The sequence below is a fragment of the Schistocerca gregaria genome, chromosome 4, assembly GCF_023897955.1.
Source record: "Schistocerca gregaria isolate iqSchGreg1 chromosome 4, iqSchGreg1.2, whole genome shotgun sequence".
In the NCBI taxonomy this organism is placed as follows: Eukaryota; Metazoa; Arthropoda; class Insecta; order Orthoptera; family Acrididae; genus Schistocerca; species Schistocerca gregaria.
This window is the reverse complement of record NC_064923.1, coordinates 756,028,608-756,040,171: the sequence shown is the minus strand read 5'-3', so window position 1 is coordinate 756,040,171 and position 11,564 is coordinate 756,028,608. Positions and strand designations below refer to the sequence as shown.

Below are 11,564 nucleotides of genomic sequence, written 5' to 3'. Positions count from 1 at the left end.
GCGACAGACTCAGACACGACGAAAACTACACATGAGAAACCTTTCATCGTAGTTTCTTCAGTTGTAATGGATGAGTTAATATGTATAAATCATATCGAAAGCTACAAGCGAAACCCGTTGCATTCCTACAAGTTCGTAACGTCACGCGATAATCACTCATGACATACGATGCGATACGTACGGTCTGCTCTCTTCTGGACAACTGAAGTGAATTTTTCAGGTAATGCACAGACGCAGAGATGACTTGCGTTTACCGAGGATGAAGGTCATCTTGGTCGTGAGCGGAAAAAACCGCACTCGATAAACGCAGTGAAGAGCTGATAAAGAAATGCGTAAATACGCACACGTCGAAGCCTGCCGCATCACATTGTGGTCCACAGCCGGCAAGGTAAGTCCTCTCCGCTCTGCAGTACACTAGACTAGCTAGCACTACCTCCACCCTAAGACATCACCTTCTTGTGCAGATGCGCTTCTTCCTGCTGTTCGCTGTTGTCATTGGCATCGCCTGCGGCGCAGCAGTGCCCAAGGGTGAGTGTCATCAAATCGTACTCTTAAAGGCCAGAATGGTGTTAATGTTTGGTTAATGTTTGGTTCTAAGAAAAACTATTTCAGCTTAAGTGACCACGTAATCGTACCATACATGTGCTGTGCGTCATATTTTCAAGAAGGAAAGGAATTAAAGACGTCAGTTGCCAGTGGGCATTGATTTATATCAAAGGGACAAATTAGAAATTTGTGTTTTCTGGTCATTAGGCAGATGCGCTGACCACCACGCCATCCGGACACAGTAGTCAACTCAACTGCACCGCTTACTATAGTATGCCTCCCACCAGACCCACATTCTCAGCTATTCCTTCAGTGCAGTTGCACATCAAGCTCTGTCTCTTACTCGAATCGGCGAGATGCTGCGCGTAATGTGGCTCGTATGCAGGTGCGCTGCACCAGTAGTGTGAGGTATCAGTTGAGAATTTGGGTCTGACGGGGTCTTGCTAGGGTAGCCGGTGCATATGAGGAGATCCCTGTGTGCAGATGGCTCAGTGGTCAGCGTATCTGCCTAGTAAGTTGGAGACTCGGGCTAGAAACCGAGGGTGGCACAAAATTTCAGCTTGCCAGTTATATTCCCATGTCTTTACTCCTTTGTGAGTTGATTCATGGTACCTTCAATATCAAAATGGCGTCTATTCCTTCGGACTTGTCTGAAAGAACAGGACCCCACACACATAACAGATTTTCAGTTATATGAGCTATGCTTCCATAATGACGTGCACAGTAGTCTTCCATATGACCAACGTCGTTCCGTAAAGCTACCAGATGCTGGTGTACCTCATAAAAATGTAAGCTATTCGCAGAGAAATACCACATAATTTATTGCGCTTCAGTGAAGCAAATTGTTATCGGACACACTGATTTAAGCAAGGATGGTTTACAATCAGCAGAAAATTTTTTGACACTGCCTGAGTAGACATTATTTCGACAGATTTTATCGTATGAATCGTGTTCAGCCATTTAATGTACCTGGGTAAAAAGTAATATGTCCTGCTACAGGCATTAGGGACTTTAACAAAAGTACACCTATGGCGTCGATAAAATACTGCATTCTGCAAACATAATTTTAAAGCAAAGCAAAGGAAAGCTTCGTTTTCTGACAGCAATAGGGCAGTTCTAACACACCGACCGCAGTATCATCCTCTGCCAGTGTCTTCAGTGAATCCGCTAAGCAGTGGCGTGGGGTCAGCAGGCGACTCACCTGACCTTTTCGCCTTTTGACTTTGGGAACGCTCCTTATCACTCAAATAGCTCCTTAATTGGTATAACGAAGCTAGGAAAACCTGTTCTAGTCCTTCCAATAAGGAAGGATCGCCGGCAGTACCGGGGATCGAACATGGGTCCTACACATATCAGCCAGAGGTTGATCATTGAGCTGCGGAAGGAGATAGTTTTTAATGAACACCTAACGCTAATAACACCCAAGACTATCCAGCAGTACCGAGCGAGGTGGTGCAGTGTTTAGTACACTGGATTCGCATTCGGGAGGACGACGATTCAATCCCCCCTCCGGCCATTCTGATTTAGGTTATCCGTGATTTCCCTAAATCGCTCCAGACATGGTTCCTTTGAAAGGGCACGGCCCACATCCTTCCCCGTCCTTCAATACTCCAACGACACCGATCACCTGGCTGTTTGGCCTTCTCCTTCCAAGCAGCCAAACCCGAACCTAACTAGCCATCAGTAACCGTTGAGCTATATTGCTCCTTTTTCTTGCCGGGTAACAGTCACTAATTAAACCGTGGAGGTATTTTTTTTTTTTTTTTTGAATGAATAATCAACTCTGAGGTAAGACGTAGTAGTCTCATTACATATTTAAGGATATTGGTTACTCTCTTACATAAAACGAAAACAAAATTTCAGTGTCTCCCCAAAACAAGCGAATATCCTCTTACAGTGAATTACGTAACACGTCCATTCAGTAAGCAGAAGTTCGCTAACGCCTACATTAAAATTACACAGCGCCCAAGCATGAGACAGTCCAGCGCTTCCCGGCCCAGCGATCCAGCCGCAACCTGCAGGATGACCTGAACGACTTCCTGGCCCTCATCCCCGTCGACGAAATCGTCAATATCGTCCTCAACTATGTCGCCAACGACGCTGAGGTGCAGGCCGCCCTCCAGTACCTCATGTCTGACGAGTTCGAGAGCATCGTCGTGTACGTCGACCAGCAGCCCGAGCTGTACGATGTAAGCAACGCTCCGTTAGACACTCATACACCTATGAGATGTTACATCACGCAGGTTCTCACTGTCCAATTTCTTTCCGCAGCTGCTCAACTTCCTCGAGTCCTCAGGCCTTGACCCCTACGGCTTCCTCAACACCATCCACGACTTCCTGGGCATTCCTCAGATTACGAAACCCGCCAGCCGAATGAGGAGGAGCAGCAGGAGCCTCAAGTCCATGCTCGATGAGATCCTCGCCATCCTCCCAGTCGACGAGCTGAAGGCTCTCTACAACGAGAAGCTGGAGACCAGCCCTGACTTTGCTGAACTCATCAACAGGCTCAGCTCGGACGAGTTCCACGTAAGTAGTAATCCTTTCACGGCTCTTGAATGGCTACGAGTGTCCAACATCTTTCTTTCATATTACCTCTATATTTGACCTCTAACCAGAAATGTGCCCTTTCCAGCAACTGGTGCTGCGCGTTCTGGAGCTGGACGCTGTGCAGGAGTTGATCCAGATGCTGAGGGACGCCGGTATCGATGTGGACGCTATCATGGACTTCATCCGCAATCTCTTCGGCTGGGCTGACTCCGGCTCATTGAAACTGAGTAAGAATGTTTTCTTTAGTATCTTCTTTCAATCGGTCTTGTTGTCTTAAGTTTATATTCGCATGTGCCACATATTATTTTGTCCATAGTGTTGCACATTGCGTGGCGTAATTCTGCGGTTCTGTGACCAAACATGTCGTAAGGTTTCTGGTACTCCTCCAGAGGGAATGTGGAGCCATGAAATTTTCTGTAAAGTCAGTTTGTCTAGTTCAAGATTTCTTTGCGAGAATATGAACCAATCATCATAGGACGCTATGTACAAGTATATGTTCGCTAATAATCCACACAGAATGATGGTTTTAGACCCCTTTTCTGTCTTTTGATTTATATGTGAAGTGGTAAAGCTCTATTGCTGAGGCGAGAAATATTTTCTGCCAACGAATCGCAATTTTTTCTGGTAACTGGACCCTGGGCAGATGTGAGGGGCCATAAGACCAGTTCCCAAATATATTCTAAGTTCAGCTGAAGAAACATGTTTTGGCGAATCGATTCTGTAATGTAGTGCGGCAACCTTCGTAGAGTTCTACAATAACAATATGAACTCTCGAAAGATGTAACATTTTCCCAAAACAGTTATAGGGAAACCCACCTAGAAATAGTGTTCCTGAGATCTGTACTATACAGCTCACAATTCTTCCAACAACTAAAAACTAAAATACCCTGGAATTTCATTACCAAAGTCTATTAACGACCAGCTGCTAACCACAGAAAAGAAAGAGCACTACTGAGAAAACTGCTAACTGGTTAGACTAGGAGGTTACATCACCAATCCATCAACCATTCATAATGTACATCCTCCAACTGTCCTCGTTATGCACAGTTTGTATAGACCTCCTCTTTTCTGACGTTTTACTAAAATCTCAGAATCATGGAACTAGATGAGATGTATATCACTACCTTCTCTCTCTCGTATGCTTTACCAGCTACTAAGATTTACAAACATTCTGAAACCATTTCTACAATTCCAATAAACTGGAAGTGCAACAACATATTGTATCACCCATCCTCGACAATGTTTGCTTTGAGCTGTGCCCCTATCAACACTTCCCACCAAACATTCCACATCCATACCTAGCGTAACCTTAATTGTCTCCTCTTCCCCCAGCATGAAATCACCCACATGATCTAGCCTTCATACAACCCAAGTATTTTCACCGAGGACGACTGTTCCGGGCCATATGCTTTCAGCTTGGCTGCTGTCCTATCCTCCCACATTTACTCGAATTATTTTCCAATGTGAAAATCAGACATTTTTCCTTTAATACCGCCCCCAGTTCTAAGAATTTACTCTATCCACAAGTACTGTAATAAGAACAACTCCCCACAGCCATCACCTCCATAGACCAGAAAGAACTAACATCACACTGTCACAGCACTAATCCCATTGCCTTTATTCTACAGCAACAAAAATTAACCTAACGATTTAATCTACTTCAATCAAGTTTGAAGAACGTTAGAATGTCTCAAAGTAGCAAGCTTCGAATGTGGGTAATATAAAAGGCGCGCAAATACATAAATAAAAAACAGTAACCTGTTGCGAGGAGATACGTCTGAATCACAGTTATAACATTGATTTTACTTTTCCTCACTGACGTGAACCACAATTCTGTACACAATGTACCCAGTGCATTCACCAAGGGGATTAATAAGAAGATGAAGTGGTACAAATTTAGCGTGTAACGTAACGCCGACAAAACTCTTAACTCTACAGTGAAATCTCATCAAGGAAATGATGTCAGCGTCGTTTTCAAATATTTGAACAAAGGAATCGCATTAAACAACTTATGTAACTGACGGAAAAAATAACTGTAGGTGGCTAGGCATAAGAAGCAACAGCTCTTCTCTCTAATGAGAGTTCTGTACCTCAGCCACTATGCGGAAGATAACGGTAAATGCAGAACTACATCTTTCCCAAAAGCCACACAACTCAATATAATGTTCATGTTATGGGCATTATTTGCGAGTTTTCCGCGAAAATTATAAAAATAAGTGGAACTCTACAATTCTTAAAGAATAATTTTACATCTTCCTAATAAATAACTAATTTCACACTAATAGTGATAAGTTACGGAATGACCCACAACAGTTTGTCAGTTGTAAAGTAATTTTTGACACTTTCCCAAAAGTGCAGGGAATGTGGACTGATAAGCGAAATACTATTTTCAGAGCCATTCCGTGGTGCAAAGATGATCCAGCGTTTCCCAGCAAAAAAATCCAGCCGCAACCTGCAGGATGACCTGAACGACTTCCTGGCCCTCATCCCCGTCGACGAAATCGTCAACATCGTCCTCAACTACGTCGCGAACGACGCTGAGGTTCAGGCCGCCCTCCAGTACCTCATGTCTGACGAGTTCGAGAGCATCGTCGTGTACGTCGACCAGCAGCCCGAGCTGTACGATGTAAGCAACGCTCCAGTAGACACTTCATACACCTATGAGACGTTACATCACGCAGGTTCTCACTGCCCAATTTCTTTCCACAGCTGCTCAACTTCCTCGAGTCCTCAGGCCTTGACCCCTACGGCTTCCTCAACACCATCCACGACTTCCTGGGCATTCCTCAGATTACGAAACCCGCCAGCCGAATGAGGAGGAGCAGCAGGAGCCTCAAGTCCATGCTCGATGAGATCCTCGCCATCCTCCCAGTCGACGAGCTGAAGGCTCTCTACAACGAGAAGCTGGAGACCAGCCCTGACTTTGCTGAACTCATCAACAGGCTCAGCTCGGACGAGTTCCACGTAAGTAGTAATCCTTTCACGCCTATTGCGTGGCTTCAAGTGTGCAATAATGTTATACATTGTCACCACTGTACTTGACGTGTAACCAGAAATGTGCCCTTTCCAGCAACTGGTTCTGCGCGTTCTGGAGCTGGACGCTGTGCAGGAGTTGATCCAGATGCTGAGGGACGCTGGCATCGATGTGGACGCCATCATGGACTTCATCCGCAATCTCTTCGGCTGGGCTGACTCCGGATCCTTGAAACTGAGTAAGAATGTTTTCTTTAATATCATCTTTCAATGGGGCTTGTTATTTTAAGTTTATATTCGCATCTGCCACATATTCTTTTGTCCATTGTGCTCCACATTGTGTGGCGTAATTATACAGTACTAGCTGTCGCCAAATATCTCGTAACGTTTTCTGGTATTCCTCTACTCTACTTTAAAATTTGTTTTCGACAATATCAATCCATCATCAAACATACAAACGAAAGCCGTCAATAGAGTAAACTAACAACTAGCCACTCTTGGGTGTTACATCACAAAATAATTCTAATCATCTGACTTGTCCTTCCTATCATCATTTTGTATGGATCTTTCCCAACGTTTTAATAAAATCTTCAAGTCAAGGATAGACATATAGGACATCTAGTTTCTGTATTTCACTGTCCTCTGTCTCCGCTATCCTTTACTGCCTCAAAACGCTAACACAAATTTCTACATTTGCAGTAAACCCAAGACCCATTAGCGGTAACGGTTGTTTGCAGCTGTGCCCTTGTCAACAAATCCCCGTATTCACCACCAAACATTAAACGTTGTTCCCAAGCGTAATTTTAGTTGACTTCCATGCCCGCAGTACGGAACCAGGCTTATAATCTGCCCTTCATACCACCCATAACACACCCAAATATAATCACCGGAAACGACTGTTTCAGACCATATCCTTACTCCATCGCTACTGTCGTACTCAACTCATAAGCACATAGCATTTACTCAAATCTTTGCTATCCGATGGACGGATTAGATATTTCTCCTATAGTTTTGTCTCCATTCTCTAAGTCTTACCCAACCTACCAGTACTGTAATAACTCCAAGTCCTGACAACCATCACGAACATCACAAACAACTAACGTCATAAATATCACACCATTAATTCCATTGACATTCTTTTACAGTAATAAGAATCATCCTTGTATTTAAAACAACTTCAATCAAATCTAAAGAGAGTTAGAACGTCTGGGACCAGAGCTCTCAAAAATAGGGAATATAAATGACACTAAAATAAAAAAATACAAAATAATAACATGCCAAAAGCATTTACAATCTTGGCGTCAGTGCTTCCTCACTCACTCGAATCACAGTTCTGTGCTTGTACTTGCACCCAGTGCTGTTACCAACAAGAAAAACAATAAGATATGAAGAAAACGTGGTAGAAGATTAAGGTCTTACGTCCCATAGACGAATTTATTAAATGTCCAATAAATACTCAGCAAGTGAAGTGTGTCAATGTAGGTTTCAAGTAAATGAATCCAGAAATCGCATTAAACAATTTATGTAACTGACAGAATAACTCAATGTCGGTGGATAGGCACGAGAATAAGGGGCTGTTCTATCTAGTGCAGGTTCAGTACTTCAGCCACTATGCGAATCATAATGCTAACGAGAGAACTCCACCTTCCCCAAAAGGCAGACGATGAAATACAATGATTATATTATGAAACATTATTTGTGAATTTTGCAGAAAAATTATAAAACTGCTTGAAACCCTGTGATCTGGAATCAATTCTTCTACATCCTACAAAAAAAGAAATAGTGTGTGTACGATATTACATAACTTCTAGGAAAAACCAAAGACACATTGTTCACTTGCTCAGCACTGACTAAACTGTCCAACGTTTTACACTATCATTAAATAGTTATGCAATGGTCCACAACAATGTGTGCAACTGTGATGAGACTTTCAACAGAATTTTGCAAAAGAGCAAAAAAGATGCACTGATACACGATATCTCATTTTCAGGGCCAATCCGAGGTGCAAAGATGATCCAGCGTTTCCCAGCAAAAAAATCTAGCCGCAACCTGCAGGATGACCTGAACGACTTCCTGGCCCTCATCCCCGTCGACGAAATCGTCAACATCGTCCTCAACTATGTCGCCAACGACGCTGAGGTGCAGGCCGCCCTCCAGTACCTCATGTCTGACGAGTTCGAGAGCATCGTCGTGTACGTCGACCAGCAGCCCGAGCTGTACGATGTAAGTAACGCTCCGTTAGACACTTCATACACCCATGAGATGTTACATCACACAGGTTCTCACTGCCCAATTTCTTTCCACAGCTGCTCAACTTCCTCGAGTCCTCAGGCCTTGACCCCTACGGCTTCCTCAACACCATCCACGACTTCCTGGGCATTCCTCAGATTACGAAACCCGCCAGCCGAATGAGGAGGAGCAGCAGGAGCCTCAAGTCCATGCTCGATGAGATCCTCGCCATCCTCCCAGTCGACGAGCTGAAGGCTCTCTACAACGAGAAGCTGGAGACCAGCCCTGACTTTGCTGAACTCATCAACAGGCTCAGTTCCGACGAGTTCCACGTAAGTAGTAATCTTTTAACGCCTATTGAGTGGCTTCAAGTGTGCAATAATGTTGTATATTGTCACCACTGTACGTGACGTGTAACCAGAGATGTGACCTTTCCAGCAACTGGTTCTGCGCGTTCTGGAGCTGGACGCTGTGCAGGAGTTGATCCAGATGCTGAGGGACGCCGGTATCGATGTGGACGCCATCATGGACTTCATCCGCAATCTCTTTGGCTGGGCTCAGTGAAGACATTCTCACTGCCCATTCTAGATGCATCCTCATAAGTAAATAATAATATCTGCTTTGATGCCGTGGACTCAAAGAACTGTCTAAAAATAAATTAATTATCTGAAAGTAAGTGTTTTTGATTTGGCTGTTCCTAAATCCAGTACATCAAAACCTTAGAGGTGTTACAACTGAATAATTCTGATTTCAGTTTTCTGGAGAGTGATATCTTCTCTAAGGAGTACCTCTAGTAATATGAGTGCTATACTGCTACAAAAATTGATTCCCATTTGCTAATAACCTAAAATGATCTACGTTTACTCAAACCGAAATTCTTTTGTTTTTTGCGCTCGGATCAATGAAAACCTACGATTGTTCACGTGATTCGGTATTCATTATTTACTATCCCTCGACGCTTTCCAGTTAAATCAATAGATAGCTGAGAAATCTTCGCATATGACTTTAGTAAGATATAGTAGTCACTCGGTCACACAAAATAATAGCGTTTCATACAGACATAGCAATACATTCGGTAGGCATGTGCTCCACGAATCAAATCTCACTCAATATACTGGTGCTTATATTTGTCAAACACAACAACATAACTGGTACATACATGCGAACTCATGTATATGATATAGAGTGGTATTTCTGATAGTTCTTGCATGTATGTTCAGCATGTACGATTTTCATAACACGGGTCTACGAACGTCTTATCATTGACTGACAACCTATCACCACAGAATCATCATCTGAGAAACACAGAGATCAAAATAAAGTTCATAAAACATCTACTAACTTAAAGCATAACATAGCCATGGGGGAAGTTTGGGTCTACAAACGTATCACTTAGTGACAACAAATCACCACAGAATTATCAGCTGAAAAACATAGATCAAAACAAAGATCTTAAAACTACCACTTACTTACTGCATAACATAACCGTAGGAGGAAATTACCACATACCAGTCAGTTTTTGAAGAGCAAAACATTTCAAACGAATACGAACTACTCCAGAACTTGTCACAACGAATAGGCTCTATAAATAAGCTGGCACACATCGTGAATGAAAAAAAAAATTGTTGAACACAGTGTTAAAAGCAAAGACCAGTAACCTGAGAGAAAGAAATTAAATAAGAAATGGTCAAAGACGTATGCTTACGTCACAAGAGGCAGCCTATGAGAACACAGTGGCAATTGAATCTCAATGTAGACAAGTGTAATGTGCTGCGAATACATAGAAAGAAAGATCCTTTATCATTTAGCTACAGTATAGCAGCAACTAGAAGCAGTTAATTCCATAAATTATCTGGGAGTAGGCATTAGGAGTGTTTTAAAATGGAATCACCACGTAAAATTAATCGTCGGTAAAGCACATACCAGACTGAGATTCACTGGAAGAATTCTAAGTAAATGCAGTTCGGAAACAAAGGAAGTCGGTTACTTCTTCGCCCACTATTTGAATACTGCTCACCAGTGTGGGATCCGTACCAGATAGGGTTGATAGAAGTGATAGAGAAGATCCAACGGAGAGCAGCAGGCTTCGTTACATGATCATTTAGTAATCGCCAAAGCGTTACGGAGGTGACAGATTAACTCCAGTGGATACTCTGCAAGAGAGACGCCCAGTAGCTCGGTACGGGCTTTTTGTTGAACTTTCGAGAACTTACCTTCACCGAGGAGTCAAGCCGTATATTGCTCCCTCTTACGTATATCTCGCGAAGAGACCATCAGGATACAATCAGAGAAATTAGAGCCCACACAGAGGCATACCAACAATCTTTCTTTCCACGAACAATACGAGACTGGAATAGAAGGGAGAACCGATAGAGGTACTCAAGGTACCCTCCGCCACACACCGCCGTCTGGATGTAGATGTAGCACTCATGCCTAGATTATTCATTACTGCACAGACTAGATACTAAAACTTGGCACTACTTTTCCTACAATCTCTACAGAGGCTTCTCACAAATATTGTTTGCAATGGATATTCTAGTGCTGGCAAATTCAACACTCTGAATGTCGCATGTAAGTTTAACACTCCCCTGTATCCAGTCTGCCCCCGAGGTGATAGTCATGCAGCGCCGTGGAAGAGTCGGTGAGAAGTGTGAACGCTATGAGGACGAAAATCTAACTTTTTGAAGATTGGAATCTGTTCGTGAATACGTAGAATTTTAGTACCACGAATGGCATTTCTATTGCAAACTTTTATTCCCATACGGGCAACACTCATATACAAATCTACTCATTATGTGAACAAAAGGGACGTTTCAAGCCTTCTATAGCTGTACAAGTCGACTGTTGGTCATATAACCGTGACGCAGAACCGCGAAGGAACTGTCACAGCCATATCAAGACTGAGGAAACGTAATGCACTTACGGACAATAACTATCTAGGATTGCGTACGGTGGTTGTAAGAAATCACATTAGATCAGTAGAAAGACCTATACGTACGGTCCAGAGAACTATCAGCAGTCCAGCTAACACGATGACTGTGCGTAGGGAGGTAAAATGAACAGCGTAGAGTGTTCGGACAGCTCCTCAAAAGCCACATACTTCTATAATCAGTGATACGGGACACTTTGGATGCTGTAAATGTAGGACAGAATGTAGCTCTGATACAGGAATTCCAAACACTCTGTTACTCTGCGATTTTTGCTGTGTAGTCATACCTATCTAACCTGTGCTTATGCCTTCATCTACTGTCTCGTAATTCCTATGCATG

The 11,564-nt window shown here is 43.2% G+C and overlaps 1 protein-coding gene across 18 annotated transcripts in view; it reads left to right on the top strand.

Moving 5' to 3' along the window:
* The first annotated feature begins 325 nt into the window (after window positions 1–325).
* The window catches only part of LOC126266714 (uncharacterized), a 258,062-nt gene continuing 246,823 nt past the window's right edge, over window positions 326–11,564 (top strand). For 11 of the 18 annotated variants that reach the window (XM_049971177.1, XM_049971180.1, XM_049971172.1 and 8 more), the window contains exons 1-10: window positions 326–388; window positions 465–528; window positions 2,509–2,735; window positions 2,818–3,072; window positions 3,179–3,320; window positions 5,487–5,719; window positions 5,803–6,057; window positions 6,164–6,305; window positions 8,057–8,289; window positions 8,373–8,627. In XM_049971177.1, coding sequence (XP_049827134.1) covers window positions 329–388; window positions 465–528; window positions 2,509–2,735; window positions 2,818–3,072; window positions 3,179–3,320; window positions 5,487–5,719; window positions 5,803–6,057; window positions 6,164–6,305; window positions 8,057–8,289; window positions 8,373–8,627 — 1,866 coding nt within the window. In that variant the 5' untranslated portion in view covers window positions 326–328. The remainder of the gene's footprint in view (window positions 389–464; window positions 529–2,508; window positions 2,736–2,817; window positions 3,073–3,178; window positions 3,321–5,486; window positions 5,720–5,802; window positions 6,058–6,163; window positions 6,306–8,056; window positions 8,290–8,372; window positions 8,628–11,564) is intronic. The other 7 variants (XM_049971184.1, XM_049971166.1, XM_049971181.1 and 4 more) reach the window with 6 other exon arrangements.